The sequence below is a fragment of the Mobula hypostoma genome, chromosome 4, assembly GCF_963921235.1.
Source record: "Mobula hypostoma chromosome 4, sMobHyp1.1, whole genome shotgun sequence".
Classification (NCBI taxonomy): domain Eukaryota; kingdom Metazoa; phylum Chordata; class Chondrichthyes; order Myliobatiformes; family Myliobatidae; genus Mobula; species Mobula hypostoma.
Window position 1 is genome coordinate 158,461,358 of NC_086100.1, and position 27,866 is coordinate 158,489,223.

At 41.3% G+C, this 27,866-nt stretch overlaps 2 protein-coding genes across 5 annotated transcripts in view; one reads left to right on the top strand and one right to left on the bottom strand.

The window, feature by feature from the left end:
* aimp1a (aminoacyl tRNA synthetase complex interacting multifunctional protein 1a) overlaps window positions 1-20,402 on the bottom strand; it is a 64,136-nt gene extending 43,734 nt beyond the window's left edge. The window contains exons 1-2 of one of the 4 annotated variants that reach the window (XM_063046814.1): window positions 20,277-20,402; window positions 44-177 (exon numbers count right to left, since the gene is read on the bottom strand). In XM_063046814.1, the coding sequence (XP_062902884.1) occupies window positions 44-177; window positions 20,277-20,278 (136 nt within the window). In that variant the 5' untranslated portion in view covers window positions 20,279-20,402. Of the gene's footprint in view, window positions 1-43; window positions 178-17,088; window positions 17,242-20,098; window positions 20,120-20,260 lie in introns of those variants that run through there. The other 3 variants (XM_063046815.1, XM_063046817.1, XM_063046816.1) reach the window with 3 other exon arrangements.
* A 178-nt stretch (window positions 20,403-20,580) lies between these two features.
* The window catches only part of tbck (TBC1 domain containing kinase), a 248,987-nt gene continuing 241,701 nt past the window's right edge, over window positions 20,581-27,866 (top strand). Inside the window, exon 1 of the mRNA XM_063046811.1 lies at window positions 20,581-20,639. The gene's annotated coding sequence lies outside the window, so the exon portion shown is untranslated. The remainder of the gene's footprint in view (window positions 20,640-27,866) is intronic.

A 27,866-nucleotide genomic window follows, 5' to 3' on the forward strand; every position in this document is an offset into this window, starting at 1 on the left:
AAGCATAATAATACATTGACAAATTAATACATTCCGAACTTACTTGTTTTCTCTTTAAGTAATGCCACTTGCTGTTTAAGGTATTCAATGACCTGGTCTGCCTCGACAGCCCTCTGCTCCAATCGATTTAGTAGAGCACGATCACTAGACATCCTTATCAATTGACGAATCAGAAACCTGAGAAAGAAGAAGAATCTCAGTGCTCACAAAGATGCCTATGCACAATATTGAAAGCTTCAAGTTCGGAAACGAGTTGTACAAGAACTAAATGTTCTATCAAGGATTTTTCTTTGTTTCACAGCACAGATAATGACGAACAGAATGAAAATTACCATTTTTTTTACAGAATCTGCTAATATCATTTAAGGCTTCAATACAATTCTAACTGGATACAAAATTTAGTACCATTTTCTTAAGCCAGTTATTCTTTGATGTTTCTGCTTTTTTTTTGTATTTAGTTTATCATAAAATAAGTTGTTACAGCTTCTTGGAAGACTATTTATTTTTCAGGTCACAAGCATTGCTGGTCAGGTTAGCATTTATTGCTTGTTCCTAATCTCCTCTAGATGATGTTTGTGAGCCATCTTCTTGCCCACTGTAGTCCTTCTGATGGGAGATTCAGTGCTATTGGGGAGCATCTCCCAGGATTTTGACTGAGCAACAATGAAGTAATTGGGACATACAGCACTTCCAAACCAATTTAGACAGCAATGTAGAAAAAATACAGGCGATGGTGTTCCCATGCATCTAACACTCTGCTCTTTTTGATGTAGCAGTTGTGTGTCTGGGAGATGTTGTCACACAACCCAGGCACACATTAAAGTGGCCTCTGTTTGATATATCACAGATTTTCCAGAATTCCAACTGTATCAATGCAAGAAATCAGCAACTTCAGGACAGAAAAACATGGGGCAAAAATCATCGAAAAGATGGGGTTAAAACATCAGTATATTGTATGATCAGAAAAGAAAATATTAATTTTCATTTTACATGGAAGATATTGTCTTTTCATAACTGGAATTACTTGATTTTGATTTGAGTAGTGTCTTTACCTAAAGCAGAGTGACAATTTAGGATTTGGTTTAAAAAGTGTTTCAAGTAAATAATGAAAATTATTAACAGGAAGCTAATCCATACTTGTCAAGTATTAAAATTAAGGCTTCTGGATTTTGTAATTATATATCTATAAGTTTTCATCAGTTTTAAATTATTCTTCTCATGCTGCTCATCTGCTAAACAATAATTTTAACAATAGTGTCAGGTGGGAGGTCTGATAAATTCTGTATAACATCTGGCATTAATCAGTGCAAACGTTAGTCCACAATTTAGGCGAGAGTCAGGAAAAAGATGAGACATGGGGAGATAACTGTATAAATCAAATGCAGAAGCAATGAGAAGGAAGGGATGGGTAGGAAAGAGTGAAGCAAAGCAAAAGGCAAATAGAGATGCGGAAGCCATCCAGGTGGAAAGTCATGAACAAATGTTAACTTAATTTCTCTTCTACAAATTGCTGAGTACTAAGCAAGTTTTTCCAGCAATTTCCATTTTTCTTTAGGATTTTCAACCTGCCAAGAATTGGATCAAAAGCTATAAAGATGTAGTATGCTGGTATTGCAGGACACTAGCTTCACAGTTTTCACTATAACTCCTAATGTGGCATCTAAAGTCAGAAGATATGGACTGAAACAGCTGAATTTAACTATTTAAAAGAACATACAGCACAGTACAGGCCCTTCGGCCCACAATGTTGTGCCAACCCTCAAATCCTGCCTCCTATATAAGCCCCCACCTTAAATTCCTCCATATACCTGTCTAGTAGTCTCTTAAACTTCACTAGTGTATCTGCCTCCACCACTGACTCAGGCAGTGCATTCCACGCACCAATCACACTCTGAGTGAAAAACCTTCCTCTAATATCCCCCTTGAACTTCCCACCACTTACCTTAAAGCCATGTCCTCTTGTATTGAGCAGTGGTGCCCTGGGGAAGAGGTGCTGGCTATCCACTCTATCTATTCCTCTTAATATCTTGTACACCTCTATCATGTCTCCTCTTATCATCCTTCTCTCCAAAGAGTAAGGCCCTAGCTCCCTTAATCTCTGATCATAATGCATACTTTCTAAACCAGGCAGCATCCTGGTAAATCTCCTCTGTACCCTTTTCAATGCTTCTACATCCTTCCTATAGTGAGGTGACCAGAACTGGACAGAGTCCTCCAAGTGTGGCCTAACCAGAGTTTTATAGAGCTGCATCATTACATCGCGACTCTTAAACTCTATCCCTCGACTTATGAAAGCTAACACCCCATAAGCTTTCTTAACTACCCTATCCACCTGTGAGGCAACTTTCAGGGATCTGTAGACATGTACCCCGAGATCCCTCTGCTCCTCCACACTACCAAGTATCCTACCATTTACTTTGTACTCTGCCTTGGAGTTTGTCCTTCCAAAGTGTACCACCTCACACTTCTCAAAGAAAAATAACAATGTTAAGCAAATAATTTGACGGCAAAGAAAATCAAATTAACAGTTTTTAGAAATACCATTGTGACCAAGGGTCATTTGAATAATTTATATAAATGTACTAATATGCCAGCTATATGCGGACTACATTTAAAGTTGCACTCAGACAGGCAGATTTATCCAATTAATTTCATTATTAAAAAGAATATACAACAGAACAGAATTGGAAAGAGTTGAGAAGATTCACTTTAATAACATGCCAAATTTTAGTCTGATTTTAAGAACGTCTGTTTTCCTTTATTAACTGCTAATGAAAATGGGTATTTGAATTCAGAAAAAAAATCTTTCTACACTTGCCAATTTTACACTAACAAAAGATGATGATAATTATAGTGCAAACGTGGAGCTCAAAGACTCGTCTTAATTCTAAATTACAATGTATATACAAAATGCCTACACACAGCTTTCGTTATCCCAGCTGTAGCAGGGAGAGTTTTAGACACTGGAAAAAAAGATATTTAACATTTTAAGTGGACAGCCTATCAGTAGACATTTTGAAATGCACTTTACACCTGGTTATTATATAGTGACTAGAGCAGGGGTGTCAAATTCATTTTAGGTCACGAGCCGGATTGGGCAAAATGCGACTTCATGCAGGCCGGATCAGTTGTGCACGCGTGGTCCCACAGCTTTTGTAGCCTTCGTTTTTTTCAACCTGCTCTCACGTGTCTCAGTCTCTGCTATAACTACAAAGTGTTTCACTTTCCGAATTTCGTTTCTTATGAAGATTGCCTAGCAAGCAATATTTTTAAGATTGGTATTAACTTCCAGTCGTAGGCTACAAGAAAGTTGTGATGAGAGAGAGAAAAAACGATGCTATTTTGGCTAAGATTGTTTTGGGAGCCACACCTTTTCTATTAATAAACAATTTGAAATCAAACATTAGCAGACAGAAATGTAGATCTAACGAAACAAATTGTAAATGTAAGCTACACAACTGCACCTAATATACACACATTCTTTCTCTCTCTCTCTCTTTTTTCTCCCTCTGTCCCTCTGTATACCCCTTGCCCATCCTCTGGTTCCCCCCTCCCCCTTTTCCTTCTCCCTAGGCCTCCTGTCCCATGATCCTCTCATATCCCTTTTGCCAATCACCTGTCCAGCTCTTGGCTCCATCCCTCCCCCTCCTGTCTTCTCCTATCATTTTGGATCTCCCCCTCCCCCTCCACTTTCAAATCTGTTACTAGCTCTTCTTTCAGTTAGTCCTGACGAAGGGTCTCGGCCTGAAACGTCGACTGTACCTCTTCCTAGAGATGCTGCCTGGCCTGCTGCGTTCACCAGCCACTTTGATGTGTGTTGCACCTAATTTTTGTTAGCCTGCTTCCAGCAATCAAACTCAGACAATGAACACAGTTAGCCTCAAATTTTCATTGAAGTGATCACATTTACAATAATAGAAGTCAGAAAATGAATGAATGACAATATTATGACACTCAGTATTTCATAATGCATTCTCCTTACATGTCGCAGTGCATCGAACAGTGTCACTCATTTTTCACTTGCTGCTTCCAGACTCCTGACATCTCTTGGCTTTAACCAGCCTGTCAACATCAGGGACCAGTTTCTGGGCAGTTGTGATTTTCATAATGTCATTTAGATGTCTGTGTGTCAGCTGCAAGTGCAGTATGGATTTGTTAACCTTCATTATGGAGAACGCCTGCTCACAGAGATATGTTGTCCCAAACATGCAAAGGATCTTTGAGGTAAAGTCTGTCATCTTGGGGTACATTGGTCCCAGGTATTGATAGAATGAGTCCAGACCCACAGTCTCAAATTTATATTTCAAAGCAGAGTTACACAGGATTTCAATTAGTTCCGTCTGGAGTTCCTCTGGCACATCTGATGCTGCGTTGACGGCAAACAACGAGCAATATAGTGAGAATTCCTTCTCGAGCTGAGTGAAGACTTGGAAACGATTCTGAAACTCACTTTTCAGCCATGATATTTTGTCCTTGTACCTGTCCATGTTGTCATTATTCCCATGAGTGACACACACAGGCTGCAAAGAGGGGGAATGAGCTGGGTTGCTGCTGGATAGTTGCATCTCCCACAGGCCTAATTTAATTTGAAAGGCACGAATGCTGTCGTAGTATTCTGTAACAAGTTTGTTGCGGCCTTGCATGTTGACATTAAACACATTTAAGTGCTCTGTTATATGCACCAAAAATGCAAGATCATGAAGCCAGTCTGGGTCATCCAGCTCTGCCACTGGCTTCCCTTTCTTGTTCATGAATAGTCCAATTTCCGCACATGGTTGAAAAAAACGTTTGAGCATAACCCCTCTGCTCAACCAGCCGACTTCAGTGTGGTAGGGTAGGCCGTGCCCAATATTACTTTCAGACAAAAGACTGTCAAATTGCCGATGGTTGAGTCCCTTGGCACTAATAAAATTAACCATTTTGATTACTACATCCATGACATTGTCCATTTTCAGGCTCCTGCTACATAAAGCCTCCTGAAGTATAATACGAAGAAAATTCCAGAATTCCTGCTCTGGATTCTCTGTCTGAACTTTCTCTCGGAGTTTCGCAACAACACCTGCCTTTTTCCCGACCACGGACGGTGCGCCATATGTTGCCACGCTGACAGCGTGACTCCAGTCAACCCCCAGTCTGTCCAAGGCCTCAACGAGACTGGAGAAAACGTCGTTCGCTGTTGTGGTGTTTGTCATGGGCACTATCTCCACAAACTCCTTGGTGACGGTCAAAGATGCATCAACACCACGAATAAGTATTCCCAATTGAGCTACATCAGTCACGTCGGTGCTCTCATCACTTGCAATAGAGAAGGCAATAAATGACTTCACTCTGTCTTTTAGTAGACTGTTCAAATCTCCTGCAAGGTCCCCGATTCTGTCCGCCACAGTATTTCTTGACAAGCTGATATTACCAAAAGCCTGTCTCTTCTCAGGGCACACCAGCTCAGCCACCATCAGCATGCATGCCCTGATGAATTCCCCCTCTGAGTATGGCTTCAACGCAGCAGCTATTTTGTTGGCAATAATATAGCTGGCCTTGACAGTTCCATCATGAGTCTCCCGACTTTTGGGGAACACTAATAGCTGTTTTTTCAGAGCTGCTTCAAACTTGTTTACCTTTTGTGTTCTGAATAGTCCTGCGTGCTTGTCATATTTTTCTCCGTGTGATGTCTCATGGTGTCGTTTGATATTGTACTCTTTTGCCACAGCCACATGTTGCGAGCATATCAGACACACAGGTTTGCCGTTGACCTCACAGAAGAAAAGACGATCTTTCCAATTATCGTTGAATATCCGAACTTTGATGTCAACTTTTCTTTTCTTGGAAAGCAGTTTGAAGCACAGCAGCAAACAGTCTCAGCCTGTTACTTACCTGAGTACTCTGTGTGTTTATACTGTGTCTGACGATGTAAGTGGGGCCTTAGTAGTCTTCAGTGCAGGGCGGTAGGTGCTTATGCACAGCGGGGGGTTAACTGCTGTCTGTTGTTTTCTAAGTACACACAACAAGCTGCCGGTGCAGCAGGCAGCACAGACTGCGGTGGGAGAGAGAGTGGTTGCCATACAGATACATAATAAATGGTCATGAATATACTTTTCCCCCCAAATCATCCTGCAGGCCGGATTGGACCCCTTCGCGGGCCACATCCGGCCTGTGGGCCGGTAGTTTGACACCCCTAGACTAGAGGATACATCAAGGATGCTTCATTCCACACTGCATCATTTGCGCTGCTATTACAAATCAACAGGACACTGGGTTCAAGAACATCTACTTCCCTGCAACCATTCGGTTCCTGAACCAATCAGCACAACCCTAATTACTAGTTTAGAAAGATTGCGACAAATCTGCACTACATTTGACCTTTTTTGTTGTAAACGCATTGGCTTATAAAGATTGTGTATAATGTTTGTTTAATTTATGTTTTCCTTTGAACGCTGCTTATACGCTATTTGCCTGTGATGCTGTAAGCAAATTGTGAATACATGTACTTGCAAATATCACAATAAACGCAACTGAGTACTATACAAGTACAAATTAACTAATGAAAAAATATTACCACAGTCACAAAGGACAAATTCTTAAAAGTCAACTTCTGCAAATTAAATACAATTCTGTGATCACTCTCTGCATCTGGGAAACACCCTCTTCTTCAATTTCAAGCTCAGTGTCTAAATTAGGTTGGAGGAACAACACCTTATATTCTGTCTGGGTAGCCCCAAACCTAATGGTATGAACATTGATTTTTCGAACTTCTGGCAATGCCCCCCCCCCTCGACATTTCCCCACCCCCTTTTCACTCTCGCACTTTATCTCATCACCCGCCCAGCACCTCCCTCCTTTTCTTTCTTCCATGGCCTTCTGTCCTCTTTCAGACTCTCCTTCTCTAGCCCTGTATCTCTTTCACCAATCAGCTTCCCCCAAGCACTTTACTTCATTCCTCCCCACTTCAGGTTTCACCTATCACCTTATGTTTGTCTCTCAACTCCCCCCACCTTTAAATCTATTCCTCAGCTTTTTGTCCTCCAGTCCTTTTGAAGGGTCTTGGCCCAAAACATCAGCATTTTCCATAGATTCTGCCTGGTCTGCTGAGTTCTTCCGGCATTGTGTGTGTGTTGCTCAGTATCTGAAATTTGATTTCATATTCAAAGCTGCTGCATATGAAGACCAATACAAATATTATGATTAGGCTCGTTTGGCACCCCAATATAACAAAGAATTTTGGTTTTGATCAAATCAACTAAAGATAGAATACAGAACATTACAGCACAAGCTCTTCAGCCCATGATGCTGCGCCGACCTTTTAACTTACTCCAAGATCAATCTCACCCTTCTCTCCTGCATGCATAGCCCTCCCTTTTTCTGTTATCCATTGCCTTTTTAAGATTCTCTTAATTGTCCCTAAAGAATCTATCGCTACCACCACCTCTGGCAGCACATCGCATGCACCTACCACTGTGTGTAAAGAATCTACCTCTGATATACCCTCTCTGACATCCATCTTCAAATTAAGCCCCCTCATATTGATTTTCTAACCACCACACTGCAGATCACATTGTATAAAGCAAATGCTAACTTCTATATAGTCAGTTTTTTATTTTAGGATTATCATTTTGAAGAAGGCAAAACCTTACGAAAATACTTAACCTTTGAAAAATAAGTAAATAATGAGGACTGGATGGTGACATTCTGTTGACTCAAATGCCAGGTTCAATTCTCACCTCGATTGGTGTCTCTGTGCCCTTTCCATATTTTCCCCATGGCTGCAGAAGTTTCCTCCCACATGCCAAAGATGCTGGCAGGTTCACTGGCTAATTTAAATTATTTAGTGACACGGTGTGGAAGCAGGTGTTCTGGCCCAACCACACCCATGTGACCAATTAACCTACTAACGTTTACGTCTTTAGAATGTAGAGGAAACCCACATGGGCACGGGAAGAACATACAAATCCTTCCCAGCAGGAGCAGCAGCGGGAATTGAACCTAGGTCGCTAGTGTTATAATAGTGTTAAATAAACCACTCTACTACCACGCCAACTAGAGGAAGGGTATACCAACTTCCATTCCAGTTTTCTTATTCTACGTTCATACAAAAAACAGACCAATTCACCTAAGCTAGCAATGCTGTTATCTGAAAGATTTCATGATACTGACAATAAAGTAAAGAGGCATTTTTTTTAAAAAAAGGCATGACTAAAAATACAACTTAGGAAACAAATAATGAATTGTGTGTTGGTGTAATGGATAATTTCAAATGAGCATCTGATTGTAATTTTTAAACCTAACTCTTAGACATGAATATTTAGCTCCCTGTGAATGAAGGATGGGTTAAATACCAAACGTTAAGGGACGGCAGGTCAGTCAGAGCCGTTCTGCAGAAGTTATTAGCTCTGGAGGAGGACTTCAGAAAAGAGGATACATGGAGACAGTGATGAAGAAAGGTACTCTGAATATTAATAGCAAGTCAAAAATTAGATGACCATGGACCTGGGACCCATTATCATGATCAAGAAGGAACTAACGACTTACTTAGAATAATAGATTTCTTTGAATTCTTGAAGTACACAGGACATAGTATGCAAAAGCAAAAAAAAGAAAATTGATGGTGTGCAAGTTACTTTCACTAGAATCGACCACACATGGTGGGTGAACACCACATTATTTTGGTATAAACTTAATTCCAGAGAACAATAAACAGTTACAAGTATTTTGTGTTAAAATAAAGCTATTATTGAAACATTTGAGTAAATTAACATTAAAAAAAGACATCTACTGATTCCCTTTAAATAGTCCGATTTGATAGGTTTTGTAGCTGAAAGTGGGAAAGCACAAAAACATTTGAGGAAGTCCACAAACACGTGACAAGCTGAAAAGTTATTGCACATGAAACCAAGAAATATTTTACAAGAATGGAAATGCTCAATCTTGTCATGCATTTATTCTGACATGTAACTTATTTCAGGAAAACTCTGCCTTCCATCAACCCTCATATTTTGAGCCCAAAGTTAAATCTATCCAAAACAAAGTTTGGTGCAGCACCAAAAGAAAAACAACCAGGTTTAAGATAACATTGAAAAAAAAATGCCTTATGACATTACTAATCTGAAGCAGAAATAATGGCACAAATAGCCATTTCTTTTTTCAGATCTTGGCTGATTAGTTATGCATTCCAGAATTTTCCATTTTATTATAGATACATTCCTCTCCATCTTATAGTGAAAAATCAATTGTGAAGCTGTAATTTTCCCCTTGTTCACTTTCTTTCTAATGTCCAGCTAAATTATTTCATGTTCCTTTGGCAACTTTCTCCATGCTGATTATTCCACAAAATATTTTTATGTTTATATAATATGGAAGAACACTTGTCAATGTCTTGTCCAATCTGTCAACCACAGCTGTTTTTAAAATAGGCACGGTAATCAAATTTTCACAGAACTGTCAAAAAGAGACACATTTTACAAAATGCATTCACACTAACTGTTAGATGAAACAAACAACTCTTTAAAGCTTGCAATCAGACAATTATAAGACCATAAGACATAGGAGCAGAATGTGAGGCTATTCAGCCCATCGAGTCTGCTTCACCATTCCATCATGGCTGATCCTGGATCCCACTCAACCCCATACACCCGTCTTCTTGCCATATCCTGTGATGCCCTGACTGATCAGAAAACGATCAACTTCCACTTTAAATATACCCACGAACTTGGTGTCTACCGCAGTCTGTGGCAGAGCATGCCACAGATTCACTAATCTCTGGCTAAAAAAAATTCTTCCTTACCTCTGTTCTAAATGGTCTCCCCTCAATTTTGAGGCTGTGCCTTCTAGTTCTGGAGACCTCCACCATAGAAAACATCCTCTCCACATCCACCTTATCTATTCTTTTCAACATTCTGTAGGTTTCAATGAGCTCCCCCACTGCCCAACATTCTTCTAAATCCCAGTGAGTACAGGCCCAAAGCAGCCATACACTCCTATATTAACCCCTTCATTCCCGGAATCATCCGTGTGAACCTCTTCTGGGCTCACTCCAATGACAACACAACCTTTCCGAAGTAAAGGGCCTAAAACAGTTGTTAATACTCCAACTGTCGCCTGACCAGTGTCTTATAAAGGCTCAGCATTATCTCCTTGCTTTTATATTCTATTTCCCTTGAAATAAATGCCAACATTGCATTTGCCTTCTTTACCACAGACTCAACCTGCAAGTTAACCTTCTGAGAATCTTGCATGTGGACTCCCAAGTCCCTCTGCACCTCTGATGTTTGAACCTAATCCCCATTTAGATTACAGTCTACACTATTGTTCCTTTTACAAAATGCATTATCATACATTTTCCAACACTGTATTCGATCTGCCACTTTTTTTGTCCATTCTTCCAATTTGTCTAAGTCCTGCTGCAATTGCATTGCTTCCTCAACACTACCCACCCCTCCACCTATTTTTGTATTATCCGCAAACTTTATCACAAAGCCATCAATTCCACTATCCAAATCACTGACAAACAATGACTGACTCCTGAGGAACACTACTAGTCACTGGTAGCCAACCAGAAAAGGCCTCTTTTATTCCCACTTGGTTTCTCCTGCCTGCCTGCTCTATTCATGCCAGTATCCTCTAACACCATAGGATTTTATCTTGTTAAGCAGCCTCATGGGTGTAACCTTATCAAATGCCTTCTGAAAGTAGAGCTGTACAGCACAGAAAAGGGACCTTCAGTCAACAGGTTCATGCTGAACAAGATACCCATCTAATCTTGTTCTAGCTGGTGTATTTAAGGAGCCAAATGTAAAGTTAGTGCAGTAAAATGTTTTCTTTAGAAAAATATGGGATACAGTTCTAAGTATTAATGTCATTGAGTGAGACATCATTCACATGGCATCAATTTAAATTGCTTCATATACAATAACCTGTACAATCTAGAATGATAAGAGTATTATAACACAGACCAATTTGATTGAAGGGTCTTTTTTCCATCTTGTCATGGCCCTATCTGCCTGGTAACATCTTCCTCAGACAGAGCTCAGAAAAGTGCTCACTTCAGGAGTCTAGTGCTACGTATTAGATACTTGTTAGAGATGAGTTGCCAACATGTCTCTTGTTTAACTTACTAGCCAAACCTACCTTGAGGGATCTTTCCAAAAGTTTTACTTAAGTCCATGTAAACCTTGTCTACCACTATGCCTTAAATTTTCTTAATTACCACCTCTAAAAACTCTAGACTTGTGAGGCATGTTCTCCCCTGAACAAGACCATGCTGGCTCATCCTAATGAGTCCTTGCCCTTCCATGTGAACATGAATCCTGCCCCTCAGAATCTTCTCCAACAACTTCTTGACCACTGATGCAAGATTCATAGTCCTGTAATTTCCAGACTTATCCATAATGCCATTTTTGAAGGTTATAGTTACTGGTTATTTAAAATCCTTTGGGATACCCCCCTTTTCTCAGATATAGAGAATACGATGGTGGATTTGGAGCGGAAGCACTCCACCACTGACATGTAGTAACCCCTTAAAGCTCTGTCAGGCCTTGAGGCTTGCTACTTTTTTTGTAGCAATATGGCTTTTTTAAAACATAGAAACACAGAAAACCTACAGCACAATACAGGCCCTTCGACCCACAAAATTGTGCTGAACATGTCCTTACCGTAGAAATTACTAGGCTTACCAATAGCCCTCTATTTTTCTGAGCTCCATGAACTTTTCAAGTTCAAGGCACATTTATTATCAAAGTATGCATGCAGTATACAACCCTGAGATACACCTTCCCCACAAACAGAAACAAAACAAAAACTGTGGAACCCATTCAAAGAAAAAAAAATCAAACACCCCTTCCACACACGCAAACATCGTGCAAGTGGCAAGATAAATAACATGAGCAAAAAAAACACAGAATATAAAACTCAAAAAAAAATTTTTGAGGATGTGACTAAACACATTGATGAAGGTAGAGCAGTAGATGTAGAGTATGTGGATTTCAGCAAGGCATTTGATAAGGTACCCCATGCAAGGCTTATTGAGAAAGTAAGGAGGCATGGGATCTAAGCAGACATTGCTTTGTGGATCCAGAACTGGCTTGCAAAGAGTGGTTGTAGACGGGTCATATTCTGCATGGATGTCGGTGAAAAGGGTGTGCCTCAGGGATCTGTTCTGGGACCCTTGCTCTTCGTGATTTTTATAAATGACCTAGATGAAGAAGTGGAGGGATGGGTTAGTAAGTTTGCTGATGACACAAAGGTTGGAGGTGTTGTGGATAGTTTGGAGGGCTGTCAGAGGTTACAGCGGGACATTGATAGGATGCAAAATTGAGCTAAGAAGTGGCAGATGGAGTTCAACCCAGGTAAGTGAGAAGTGGTTCATTTTGGTAGATCAAATATGATGGCAGAATATAATATTAATGGTAAGACTCTTGGCAGTGCGGAGGATCACAGGGATCTTGGGGTCCGTGTCCATAGGACACTCAAAGCAGCTGCGCAGGTTAACTCTGTGGTTAAGAAGGCATACGGTGTATTTAATCGTGGAATTGAATTTAGGAGCCGAGAGGTAATGTTGCAGCTATATAGGACCCTGGTCAGACCCCACTTGGAGTAGTGCTCAGTTCTGGTAGCCTCACTACAGGAAGGATGTGGAAGCCGTAGAAAGGGTGCAGAGGAGATTTACAAGGATGTTGCCTGGATTGGGGAGCATGCCTTATGAGAATAGGTTGAGTGAACTTGGCTTTTTCTCCTTAGAGCGACAGAGGATGAGAGGTGACTTGACAGAGGTGTATAAGATGATGAGAGGCATTGATTGTGTGGATAGTCAGAGGCTTTTTCCCAGGGTTGAAATGGTTGCCACAAGAGGGCACAGTTTTAAGGTGCTGGAGAGTAGGTACAGAGGAGATGTCAGGGGTAAGTTTTTTACTCAGAGAGTGGGGAGTGTGTGGACTGGGCTGCTGGCAACGGTGGTGGAGGCGGATATGATAGGGTCTTTTAAGAGACTTTTCGATAAGTACATGGAGCTTAGAAAAATAGAGGGCTATAGGTAAGCCTAGTAATTTCTAAGATAGGGACATGTTCGGCACAATTTTGAGGGCCGAAGGGCCTGTATTGTGCTGTAGGTTTTCTATGTTCTAAAACACAAAATTGAAAGAGTCCAGGCATATTCAGTTCAGCTCAGTGTTCATTATTTGCAGGCTGTCCCAATTCAAAGTCACCCAAAACAGCAACAGAAGAAGCAGCGACCAGAAACACATAATGTGAACTACTGAGTCCAATCCACAAATCATGTCAATTTTAACATATCATTCAAAACTGCAGCAAAGCTGGCTGGAATAGACTGCTGTGGAATACTGTTGAGCATGTTGACATCAAGCACAGATTCATAGTTGATGTAAATATCATATGGATATGCTATTGTTGGGAATGGTGTCCAACTTCGACCCACTGCCAAAAAAAACAGGAACTTTTTGCTCTTTTCCTTCATTGTTACTCATTCTGCAAACTTTTAATTCAAAACACATTTTTTTTTACTAATTTCAAACAAAATTGGAATGCATGTGTCAAGTGTGAAATTACAAATGAATCTGCATTTTGGCTTGGAAGAATTTTAAGTGATTGAAAATACTGCAGTGTACAAATCAAGTCCCATTGGTTTACAAAAATGTGCTATTTATTTGCTTTTTGATGTTATGTTTCTGTTAAAATATTTACATATTCTTCCCTTGCAATCAACTCAATGCATTCATGGAAATCAAAATTTCCAGTTAATGCTTTTTCTTCCTTTGCCTTCACCCTGATCTAAACACAACCATGAAAGAGAAGAATGAAAATTCTACAGCTCCAGAGACTTTTGTTTTCACTCATACTCCATACCATCTGATCTGCCTTAACTCATCTTCAAATAGTCTTTTGTCTGACACCTCACCCCCTCCAAGCTTACTTTGAAAACTGCAAACCTTTCACCCTTCTTTCAGAACTTAGTGTTGCTCTCTTCCTCCCATCATGTTATTCTTTACTCAGTAGTAACAGTAACAGCTCAATAACTTAAGCCCCGCTCTAAATAATTTCATAAATAACCCTGTTTGTGGGAGCTTGCAGTGTCCAAACAGACTGCTACATTTATGTACATTTAAAAGGCTGTACTGTTGCAAAAAAACAAATTTAATTGACAAATTTTTAGAACCTCTTGCAATTGCTATTCGAGAATCTTCAAATATTACTGGGATAACTCGGGGATTAAAGTCCCATAAATTATCACTCTATGCTGATGATTTACTTTTATATATCTCTAATCCTGAGAGATCCATTCCTGCTGTTTTAGAGTTATTAGCACAATTTGGTCTTTTCTCAGGTTATAAATTAAATCTTAGTAAGAGTGAACTTTTTCCGATTAATAAACATCTTCCCTTATATTATAAATTTCCATTTAAATTGATTAATAATTACTTTTCATATCTTGGGATTAAAATTACTTGTAAATACAAAGATTTATTTAAGACTAACTTTTTACCATTAATAGACCATATTACTCAACTTTCATCTAAATGGTTTCCTTTATATTTAACTTTGATTGGTCGTATTAATGCGGTTAAGATGTTTTTTTTGCCAAAATTTTTATATGTGTTTCAGGCATTACCAATTTTCGTTCCTAAATCTTTTTTTGATAAAGTTGACTCTAAAATTTCTTCATTTATTTGGCAGAATAAGAATCCGAGACTGGGTAAAATACATTTACAGAAAGCTAAGAGAGATGGAGGTTTAGCATTACCTAACTTTAGATTCTATTATTGGGCTATTAATATTCGACATATGAAATTTTGGTTACTTGACCAGGACATACTATCTATTCCTAAATGGGTAGCATTGGAATTACAATCGGTTCAGGGTTATACACTGGGTTCTATTTTAGGCTCCTCTCTCCCTTTTGATTCGAAACGTCTTAAGCAGGTCTCTAACCCGATAGTTAAATATGCTTTGCGCATTTGGTTTCAATTCAGAAAACTTCTATAGATGTGTAGTTAAAAGTACATTGACTGGCTGCATCATAGCCTGGTATAGAAACACCAATTCCCTTGAATGGAAAAATTCTACAAACAGTAGTGGATTCAGACCAGACCATCACGGGTAAAGCCCTCCCAACCATGAAACACTGTCCATGGAAAGCAGTGCCCATCGTCAGGGATCCCCACCATCTAGGTCACGCTTTGTTCTCACTGCTGTCATCAGGAAGATGGTACAGGAGCCTTTTGTTCATTTACAATCAAAAGAACATGGCAGCATGTTGGTTGTCCATCATATTCGACAATGACAGTAAAATCTGTGCAGAAGTGGAAAAGCCACTGCACTGGGACACTTCCACTCTAGTCCGGGTCCAGTGGCACCCATAGTGGTTACAAACTGGGTTCTTCCTTGGTTGCAGTAGACGACCTTGACTTCATCTGTGCCTTACCATGCCCTTTGCTCTCCACAAAGCATTGCAGAACTGCCTTCTTAGCCACTGGATTTCACTGCTGATCTCATCCACTCAGTACGCGAGAGCTGACTTCACATACTAGAATAGTCATATCCCTATTTCACTAGGGTATGAGGCCTGCTGGCTACCCTCACCTGGTTTAGCCCGCCTGTCAAACATGCAAACATCTACTTGGAGCCACAGTTGAGAGGTGAGTGTCCAGAGAGGACCAAAGCTGTTCAAGAGTAGGCATAACTAGCTCCTTCACCAGAGGTGCTACCCCTCCCTGGACACCCCATACACAGCAGCCTACACTGGATAAATTCATCCATTGATGATTATTAGGAACGAATACTAAGTTTTATAATACTATCGTAGCATTAGTAGTGCTCTAATTTGCTCTGTATTTCATTTAAATACTTAATTTGTTGCTTGGTTAATCATAGTTTCTCTAAAAAATTATTTCCATGAAACTTCAGCTTAGCGTTGGGCACGTGGCCAAGTGGTTAAGGTGTTTGTCTAGTTATCTCAAGGTCGCTAGTTCGAGCCTCAGCTGTGGCAGCGTGTTTGTGCCCTTGAGCAAGGCACTTAATCACACATTGCTCTAGTCTGTGCGAAGAGTGGCGCCCCACACAGACTTTCAATCTGCGCCTTGTAAGGCATGAAAATGCCCAATGCAGGCCTCTCATAGTCTGAGTCGACGTTCCCTCCCCTCAGCTAATTGCGGCTGTCACTTAATTGAGCCAAGATGTACTGGTTTCGATGTATCCTGTTGAACCAGAATCCGACTATCATTAAAAATTGAACAAGAAAATGAGGGAAAAGAGATTTAACACATACTCTCATCTTCTTTTCCCAAATTAATCTCACAACTAATATACTAAACTAAATCTCTGTGATTTTTCTCACTGTAAAACTTTATACAAAAAAAAATTCCATATTTCTTAGAATTCTCCGTTTGGCAATTCTTTGCTGACAAATGTTATTGTGTTTAAAAAGTTACATCACTATAAATAAAAATGAATGTCTAATTATGATACATGTAATATTTTGTAAAGCTTGTTAACTTATTATTTAAATTACTTTCAGCTGTTATAATATGGCATCTCAACACATTCCATTCAAAAGCTTTTATTCCTATTATTCAGAAATCATTCTCTGGCTAATAGTGAAGGAAAAGGTTTACTATTTTAACACACAACTCCAATAGAGCTACAACATGCGCTAGTCCATAAATAGACTTTGTATGCACATGTTATCTGAAACTACATTCCTTACAAGGTCCTAGCCGAATCAAACTATTTGCATATCTTATTTGACAGATGACAATTTCACACGATTGTGAAGGATCTTTTCAGAAGCCTTTCATTGCTAGTTATTGGTTGAGTCATAAAACTGAAACACCCCAAAAAAGATTAAGAAGATAGTCATAATGATATAGATTTTTTTTTAAAAAGGCAGAATGGTCTTAAAGTTCTAACCCAGCAACATTTAGCTTGCTGAGCAATTAATAAAGATGAAAATTCTGAGTACATTCCACCTAATAATTATTAACCTTATTGATCCCTGTCCTAAATTCCATCATTTAAAATCTGTAACTCCATGTTGCATTCCTGCTTTCTAAAATTATTTTCAAGATTTATTTTATACATATCACTTACTATCTTGTATTCCTCCACAAGGTAACCTTTCAGCTAAGACTGCAGCAGTCTGCAATGCCCAATTCTCCCAGGTCTCTTCTCAAAAGTAAGACTGCTAATTCCAGGGATCAGTTCTGAAACACATTTCCACACCCTTCCAAAATCTGAATGCTCGCTTGTGTCTCTGCAACCAAATCCCAAATACATATCTGAAAATAAATTCTGATCAGAGCACATGACATTTGATGGTGACTTCACCTCTCTGTGGTTTCACACCATTTAATCTGACTGTTGAGTGCATCCAATGTTTAGCAAATCACTGATGCTATACTCCAGTCCTCTTCATCTTAACATAACACCATATGTTGCTCATTTTTCTTGCTATTTGCATTAGTGACCTGTTGACTGCATACCCAAAGTTACAAAGCTGCTATTGCCACCTCTATGTCATCAAAATCCTCTCCCTTCACAGCTAATCTGCTACACAAAATAATCTGCAGATGCCGGGATCAAAGCAACACTCGCAACACGTTGGAGGAACTCAGCAGGTCGGGCAGCATCCGTGGAAATGATGAGTCGACGTTTCGGGCCAGAACCCTTCCTGCTGAGTTCCTCCAGCGTGTTGTAATCTGCTAGACCACTGCTCATCCATATCCACGCATGGGGACTAATTCATCTAGTTCTCTTGCCTTTAACCTAATATACAACACATAGTATGAAAGCATTATTCCCATACTTAGGAACCTTCACTGTTTCCTAATTAAGCAACATGTCTCAAATATTAACAGATGCAAATCCCATCACAGCCTCATTCCATCTCTTCTGGGTCTACATTCCTCCGTTTCTGGCATTTTAAGCATTTTTGATTTTATTTGTCTACTGTTAATGACCACAATCTATTCCATCTGCTACCATCCAGGAAGCGGTACCACAGTATAAAACCTGGACCAACAGGCTCTGGGACAGTTTCTTCCCCCAGGCCATCAGACTGATGAACTCACGCTGATTTGAGTGTACTCTATATTACACTGACTGTTCTATTTATTACAAATTATAAATTACTATGATTGCACATTTAGATGCAGACGTAATGTAAAGATTTTTACTCCTTGTATATATGATGGATATAAGAAATAAAGTCAATTCAATCTCCAGCTGGCAAGAGTCATGATCTGGAACCCTTACCCTAAAGCTCCTTGCCTATCTACTTGTATTTTCACTTATAATATTTCCCTTTCTTTTTGATGATTGTTAGGACAGATGACAAAAACCATTTATCTGACTCAGGATTACATTTGGAATGATAGCAAAGTTACTATGCAGAAAGGTTAAATGATTCTTGTAATTCCTCTTACTTGCAATAAAGGTTTGATTTTTATTGTTCTGCTTACTTTCTGAACTGCCCAGCGTGGTTCCTTATCATACATAGGAATTTAAGCATCTATAAAAAATTATTTTATCAATTCAACAGGAATCTTTGTATACCATATTCATTACTTCCATTGCCCTAATGAAAGATTTTAGAACCACAGATTACTTAGGTCAAAACTTGACTGAAATGAACATTATGCACACTTACCAGAACCATTTCAATGGTGAATAACATAACCAAATTTAATCCTCATATTAGTACATGTGTAACCAAAGTACAATAGCGAATTCTACTTTACATATCTATTCAGTCTTCCTGACAACTTATATTTATCAACCAGTAAAACCTCCAGGTATAATTTTAATTAATCATGATCTATATACTATATTTTCTCAAACAAGATCAAATGATAAGTACAGTACAGATTTTGTATAAAAAGACCATTAAAGCTATTTACATGTAAAAGACAAGCCAAGCTTTCAAACATTAACTTTGTCACTTCCTTTGCGATTAATAAGCTTAATAAGCTTAACAAATTGAAATGATACAAAATTTAATCAGCAACTGTAAAATATACAAGTTTATATCTGGTCACACATTTTCAAACGTTAAATTTATTATCTTTGACACTAATCCTTGATTGCCATACCTGCCATTTGATGAGTTAAACTTTCACAACCAATATTAAATTCTTAGATGTCAGGCTCTATAAAGCAACCACCAATTTATATAACACATCAAAGTTGCTGGTGAACGCAGCAGGCCAGGCAGCATCTCTAGGAAGAGGTACAGTCGACCAATTTATATAGAATCTTTAAAGCAGAACTTATTTCAGAATAAAGAAAACATAACTTTTTTTCCATCGACAGCCTGTGACCATCTCAAATTTGCTGTTTTTCCTTATGTTGTTGCTATACCAGATATGATCTACAGCAAGCCAAATATTAATAAAAACAGTACATGTATCTAGGGAAGTGTGCTTGGCAATTCATTTAGATCTTAACTGACCCGTGAAAAAATTCCAAACATCCAGTTTTCTCCTGATCAGTTAATACTATATTATGCAGTGATAAAAATAACTGTCCTAATGCTAAACCACCAGCAGTCTGTCTGTAACACTATGGATAGCTTCACAAAATGAACAAAGCTTAGAGTTGTAACTATGGCACCCATTATGACAAAATAATGAAGTAACATCTCAATACACAATAAAGATCAAAATACACATTAATGCTTCACTTCAGAGGCAATGTTCTAGTTAACATAACAAACCAAGAACATCTGCATCTTAGATGCAGAAGTAGAATTCTTACAGCGAATAATAAACAGATCCAAACCAACAATCTAACAGCCTACTTAACTTTTTGCTTTAAGATGCACCTTGCAGTAACAAATACAGAGTGTGAGTTACTGAAAACATGGGTATATTTAATGCAGCCCTGGCCCTACACTCTGAAATGGATTCTCTAACCCCTCTCCTTGACCACACAGATTGGAGTTGGTGGGCTAGTTTGGCTGAGGGTGTTAGTAGTTAATTAGCGCGCGATTACATCACAGGATGAATGGAGAAAGGATGCGCGCGCAATGACGTCACGGACATGAATGGAGGCCGGGCCGATGCGCACTCAGCAGCACCTTCAGGCCACGTTATGCACCTACTCGTGAAGCGTTCTTCACCGCAACTATCCACCTCCCCTCATTCCTGGCCAACTGAATCCCTTCATATGCACAGAATCAATAATAAAAACATAGCCGGCTGCGACTTGCCAATTTGAGTACTCGCCAGCCGGGTGTTAGAAGGGAACAAGCCCGAGAACTCACCGCTCGTCCTACTCACATCAATTCCGACAACCCTCCGCTCACCGGGGTCCTCGTCGAGCCTGCCCTTGCAGACGCCTGTCTACGTTTACAATTCGAAGTATAGACAAGAAAAATCCACAAAAAGCACAAACTGAAGGGGAAGAGTCTCGTTTTGTGGCGGTTAAGTGAAAATAGGAAAGCCGTTGCTTACTGGAATTACATTGCAGGGTCGCAAACACTCTGGGTCTTGTCTTCATGTAGCGACACTAAGGTGTAGAGCGTTATGGGTGATGTAGTTTATAATGTGAAGTTTTCGGTGTTATAATTTCCATATAAACTACATGTTCCAGTGTGCAACTAGTGCACAGCGACGCCATACGTTGATGAGGAGCTATAAACGGTAAGGATTCGAGGGCTATGAAGAGGGGTGTTTAATCTATGAGGAAGAGGTTATGGGTTTTGCTTTCGTAATTCTCCATGGTTAATAATTTTCAAACGCTTTTGTTGGTCAAAATTACATCATGCATCTGTTTTATGAGCATATAATGTATGGATTTCTTTTGCATTCACCACTTGCACACCGACCTAGTTCCTTATTGCAATCACGAGGAAATCTGCAGATGCTGGAATTTCAAGCAACACACATAAAAATTGCTGGTGGACACAGCAGGCCAGGCAGTAGCTCTAGGAAGAGGTACAGTTGACGTTTCGGGCAGAGACCCTTCGTCAGGACTAACTGAAAGAAGAGATAGTACGAGATTTAAAAGTGGGGGGGGGGGAGATCCGAAGTGATAGGAGAAGACATGAGGGGAAGGGATGGAGCTAAGAGCTGGAAAGTTGATTGGCAAAAGGGATACGAGGCTGGAGATGGGAGAGGATTATGGGACGGGAAGCCTAGGGAGAGGGAGAGGGAGAGGGAGGGGGAGGGGGGAGGCCCAGAGGATGGTCAAGGAGTATAGTGAGAGGGACAGAGGGAGAGAAAGGAGAAAGAGAAAAAAGATCTACTGTCAAGATGAAGCCACACTCAGGTTGGAGGAACAACACCATATATTCTGTCTGGGTAGCCTCCAACCTGATGGCATGAACATTGACTTCTCTAACTTCTGTTAATGCCCCACCTCCCCTTCGTACCCCATCTGTTATTTATTATTATTATTATTATATATATCTTTTCTCTCTCTCCTTTTTCTCCCTCTGTCCTTCTGACTATACCCCTTGCCCATCCTCTGGTTTTTTTCCCCCCTCCCTCTTTTCCTTCTCCTTGGGCCTCCTGTCCCATGATCCTCTCGTATCCCCTTTTGCCAATCACCTGTCCAGCTCTTGGCTCTATCCCTCCCGCTCCTGTCTTCTCCTATCATTTTGGATCTCCCCCTCCCCCTCCCACTTTCAAATCTCTTACTCACTCTTCCTTCAGTTAGTCCTGACGAAGGGTCTCGGCCCGAAACGTTGACTGTACCTCTTCCTATGGATGCTGCCTGGCCTGCTGCGTTCACCAGCAATTTTTATGTGTGTTCCCTATTGCAATGTTTTCAAACAAATGAATGCTGTTTTAACTGTCGTAGTTCTCGCATTTGGTAGTTTTCAACCAAATGAAATATTTAACTAAAATTTAAAATAAAAAGAACAAACTCAAATGCTGGAATTGTCCAGCATATCAAGCAAAGCGTACGGAGAGGGGAACAGTTAGCATACCAGATACAGCGTCTTTCATCAAAACTGCCTACTAGTCATAGTCATACTTTATTGATCCCGGGGGAAATTGGTTTTCATTACAGTTGCACCATAAATAATAAATAGTAATAAAACCATAAATAGTAATATGTAAATTATGCCAGTAAATTATGAAATAAGTCCAGGACCAGCCTATGGGCTCAGGGTGTCTGACCCTCCAAGGGAGGAGTTGTAAAGTTTGATGGCCACAGGCAGGAATGACGCTCTGTGCTGCATCTTGGTGGAATGAGTCTACTGCACTTTTACAAAATTATGTGCAATCATTTTTAGGATTTACCTTTTTTCAAAACTAAGGAAACTTTCCCAGAAGTATGGGGGAAAAGTAGGTGAATGGAAACAATTTATATATAAGATTGTCTAATGTCATTTCCAGTACAAAGTGTAAAGGAGAATGAAATAATTATTACCCCGGATCTGATGATGCAGCTCAAAACAAAACTCGATAAAGAACACAATACATAACATGGTTTGTATACATAGATTGTATGTCCATAAAGTGACACTGGGCCAAGAGTGTCTGTACATAACCATAAGGTGACAGACAGGAAATGGTAAAGTAGTCCTGCTGAAGGGTCTCGGCCCGAAACGTCGACTGTACTCTTCTCCAATTGATGCTGCCTGGCCTGCTGAGATCATTGAGCATTTTGTGTGTGTTGCAATGATGGAAGTAGCTCTTTGATGGGGGAGGGGGTGTGGAGGGATGGGTTGTTGGGTGGAGGTGTTGATCATCATACTGCATGGGGAAAGTAACAGCCTTTTTTGAGTCTGGTGGTCCTACTGTGGATTCTGTGTAGGGGCATTTCAGATGGGAGTGAGAAACAGTCCATGAACAGGGTGGGTGGATGCTTCATTATGTTACTAGACCTCTTCTGGCACTTTCTCTATAGATGTTCTTAATGGTGGGTGGGCTGGTTACTAATTAGATACTAATAACAACTTCTATTTGCTTTTTCAACTTATCTAATGATCTTGATATATTTTATAAAGTGATGATCTGTGTGAAGGAATTGATGGCACGTGGCAAGTTTGCAGATGATACAGGTGGCAGGATGGTTAGCATCACTCAAGCAGGGAGTCTGCAGCTGGACTCGGACAGGTTAGGAGAGTGGGCAAAAAAGATGCAGATGCAATACAGTGTAGGGAAGTGTGGGTTCTGCACCGTAGTAGGAAGAGGTGTGGACCATTTTCCAAATGGGGAGGGAATTCAGAAATCAGAGGGGCAAAGACACTTGGGAGTCCTGATTCAGGAGCCCTTCAAGGTTACCTTGCAGGTTAAGTTAGTAGTAAAGCATGTAAATGCCATGCTTGTAGTCATTTAGAGTGAGTTAGAATATCAATGCAAGGATGTACTACTGAGCTGTTATGATCTTGAGATGAAAAAGTTAATGTATGAGGAGCATTTGATATCTCTGGTCATGTACTCTATGAGTACAGAAGGATAAAGTAGGATATCATTAAAATCTACCAGATATTGAAAGGCCTGGGTAGAGTCCCTGTGCAGAGGATGTTTCCATTAGTGCAAGAAACTGGGTCCAGGGGATGGGGGGACAACTTCAAAATAAAGGGGCATCCCTTTAAAACTGTGACAAGGGTTTCTTCAGCCACGATAGTGAATCTGCAGAATTTGTTACTACAGAGGGCTGTGAGGGCCAAGTTATTGGGAGTATTTCAGCAGAAATTGATTGGTTGTTGATTGACGAGGAGGTTACCTCGAGAAAGCAGGATAATGCGATTTGGAGAAGAAAAACATGATTGAATGGCAGAGCAGTCTTGATGGACTGACCCTATGGCCTTTTGCAACGGTACCTTCAACTCCACATACAGCACCTCTGAAATTACTATGGTCTCTTCGTACATCAAGTCACGTCGTCAAGTCAATTCACTTTTTATTGTCATTTCGACCATAACTGCTGGTACAGTACACAGTAAAAACGAGGCAATGTTTTTCAGGACTATGGTGCTACATGAACAATACAAAAACTACACTGAACTACATAAAACAACACAAAACTACACTAGACTACAGACCTACCCAGGACTGCATAAAGTGCACAAAACAGTGCAGGCATTACAATAAATAATAAACAAGACAATAGGCACAGTAGAGGGCAGTAGGTTGGTGTCATTCCAGGCTCTGGGTATTGAGGAGTCTGATGGCTTGGGGGAAGACACTGTTACATAGTCTGGTCGTGAGAGCCCGAATACTTTGGTGCCTTTTGCCAGATGGCAGGAGGGAGAAGAGTTTGTATGAGGGGTGTGTGGGGTCCTTCATAATGCTGTTTGCTTTACGGATGCAGCGTGTGGTGTAAATGTCTGTAATGGCGGGAAGACAGACCCCGATGATCTTCTCAGTTGACCTCACTATCCGCTGCAGGGTCTTGCGATCCGAGATGGTGCAATTTCCGAACCAGGCAGTGATGCAGCTGCTCAGGACGCTCTCAATACAATCTCTGTAGAATGTGGTGAGGATGGGGGGTGGGAGATGGACTTTTCTCAGCCTTCGCAGAAAGTAAAGACGCTGCTGGGCTTTCTTTGCTATGGAGCTGGTGTTGAGGGACCAGGTGAGATTCTCCACCAGGTGAACACCAAGAAATTTGGTGCACTTAACGATCTGTACAGAGGAGTCATCAATGTTCAGCAGAGAGTAGTCGTTCTGTGTCCTCCTGAAGTCAACAAACATCTCTCTTGTTTTGTTCACATTCAGAGACAGGTTGTTGGCTCTGCACCAGTCCGTTAGCTGCTGCACCTCCTCTCTGTATGCTGACTCATTGTTCTTGATGATGAGACCCACCACGATTGTGTCATTGGCGAACCTGATGATGTGGTGTGAGCTGTGTGTTGCAGCACAGTCGCGGGTCAGCAGAGTGAACAGCAGTGGACTGAGCACACAGCCCTGGGGGGCCCCCGTGTTCAGTGTGATGGTGTTGAAGATGCTGCTTCCAATCCGGACTGACTGAGGTCTCCCAGTCAGGAAGTCTAGGATGCAAACACGAGGAATTCTGCAGATGCTGGAAATTCAAGCAACACACATCAAAGTTGCTGGTGAACGCAGCAGGTCAGGCAGCATCTCTAGGAAGAGGTACAGTCGATTCAGTCCGGGACCCTTCGTCAGGACTAACTGAAGGAAGAGCTAGTAAGAGATTTGAAAGGGGGAGGGGGAGATCCAAAATGATAGGAGAAGACAGGAGGGGGAGGGATGGAGCCAAGAGCTGGAAAGGTGACTGGCAAAAGGGATATGAGAGGATCATGGGACAGGAGGCCCAGGGAGAAGGAAAAGGGGGAGGGGGAGGGGGAGGGGGGAAGCCCCGAGGATGGGCAAGGGGTATAGTCAGAGGGACAGAGGGAGAAAAAAGAGAGTGAGAGAAAGAATGTATATAAATAACGGATGGGGTACGAGGGGGAGGTAGGGCATTAGCGGACGTTAGAGAAGTCAATGTTCATGCTGTCAGATTGGAGGCTACCCAGACGGAATATAAGGTGTTGTTCCTCCAACTTGAGGGTGGCTTCATCTTTACAGTAGAGGAGGCCGTGGATAGACATGTCAGAATGGGAATGGGATGTGGAGTTAAAATGTGTGGCCACTGGGAGTCATCTGGGTCTCTCTTCCACCCATCCAAGATAATTATCAGATTCACTGCCTGTCCATCACACTTAGCATTGTCTAGGATCTTTCCTACCTGTTCTACAAACTCTTTGACCCTCAGCTACTGGGGAGGAGATATTGTAGAGTTAGGAGAAAGACTTTAGGATGGAAAGCAGTTTCATCCCCAGGCCATGAGACTACTGAACTCCCTGACACTTCCCAGGCCTCATCACTTAGGAAGCACCAATAGCCTTATATGTCTAATTTTTTACTTGTTGTAAATGCACTTTATGCTAAATGTCAATTTTGTGGATAGACATGTCAGAATGGGAATGGGATATGGAATTAAAATGTGTGGCCAATGAGAGATCCTGCTTTCTCTGGTGGACAGAGCGTAGGTGTTCAGCAAAACAACCTCCCAGTCTGCGTCGGGTCTCGCCAATATATAGAAGGCCACATCGGGAGCACCGGACGCAGTATATCACCCCAGCCGACTCACAGGTGAAGTGTTGCCTCACCTGGAAGGACTGTCTGGGGCCCTGAATGGTGGTAAGGGAGGAAGTGTAAGTTCTTTTTTTAAAGAAAGGGGCTTTCCTTCCTCCACCATCAACTCTGCTCTCAAACGCATCTCCCCCATTTCACGCACATCTGCTCTCACTCCATTCTCCCGCCACCCCAATAGGAATAGGGTTCCCCTGGTCCTCACCTACCACCCCACCAGCCTCCGGGTCCAACATATTATTCTCCGTAACTTTCGCCACCTCCAACGGGATCCCACCAATAAGCACATCTTTCCCTCCCCCCCTCTGCTTTCCTCAGGGTTCGCTCCCTACGTGACTCCCTTGTCCATTCGTCCCCCCCCCCCATCCCTCTCCACTGATCTCCCTCCTGGCACTTATCCTTGTAAGCGGAACAAGTGCTACACATGCCCTTACACTTCCTCCCTTACCACCATTCAGGGCCGCAGACAGTCCTTCCAGGTGAGGCAACACTTCACCTGTGAGTCGGCTGGGGTGATATACTGCGTCCGGTGCTCCCGATGCAGCCTTCTATATATTGGCGAGACCCGACGCAGACTGGGAGGTTGTTTTGCTGAACACCTACGCTCTGTCTGCCAGAGAAAGCAGGATCTCCCAGTGGCCACACATTTTAATTCCACATCCCATTCCCATTCTGACATGTCTATCCACGGCCTCCTCTACTGTAAAGATGAAGCCACACTCACCTTATATTCCGTCCGGGTAGCCTCCAACCTGATGGTGTGAACATTGACTTCTCTAACTTCCGCTAATACCCCACCTCCCCCTCGTACCCCATCCGTTATTTATATACACACACACACACACACACACACACACACACACACACACACACACACACACGTTCTTTCTCTCTCTCTCCTTTTTCTCCCTCTGTCCCTCTGACTATACCCCTTGCCCATCCTCTGGGCTCTTCCCCCCCGCCCACTTTTCCTTCTCCCCGGACCTCTTGTCCCATGGTCCTCTCATATCCCTTTTGCCAATCACCTGTCCAGCTCTTGGCTCCATCCCTCCCCCTCCTGTCTTCTCCTATCATTTTGGATCTCCCCCTCCCCCTCCAACTTTCAAATCTCTTACCAGCTCTTCCTTCAGTTAGTCCTGACGAAGGGTCCCGGACTGAAACGTCGACTGTACCTCTTCCTAGAGATGCTGCCTGGCCTGCTGCGTTCACCGGCAACTTTGATGTGTGTTGCAGGAAGTCTAGGATCCAGTTGCAGAGGGAGGTGTTCAGGCCCAGTAGGCCCAGAATGGGGTTTCAGTCTAGATTCTTGAGCTTATGACTTTGGACTGGGACTTAAAACCAGAGTCATCTGATTCAGTGACAATGGTATCAGCTAAGCCACAACTAGCCAAAGTAATTTTTTTCAATCTTATAAAAAATATCAGTCTCTAAATTGCTGGTGGTGATAACGATATTTGTTCGGCTCTTTCTTACGGGGTATTATGCTAGCCTGCAGCTCCAAACTGACTTCACAGCTGCTTATTTTAGTGAGTTTAGACTAAATCAATACTGGTCTTTTGTTTGATATTCTGTATTTAATACGACTTTGTTGGATTACTTCTGTTGCTTGGGTGCTAATTAATTGTGATTCCAGTATCTGGTATTCGGGGAGTTATGCCACTGGGAGAAGTGTACCCTCTGCTTTTTAAGTGGAATTAAGAATCTAATGGAAATTGCTGCATCAATAAATTTTGAGAGTGCAAATCAGCATTGCAGCCATGAATGGGATTTGATGAACAGCACATTCCTATGTGCAAATAATACAATGACAAA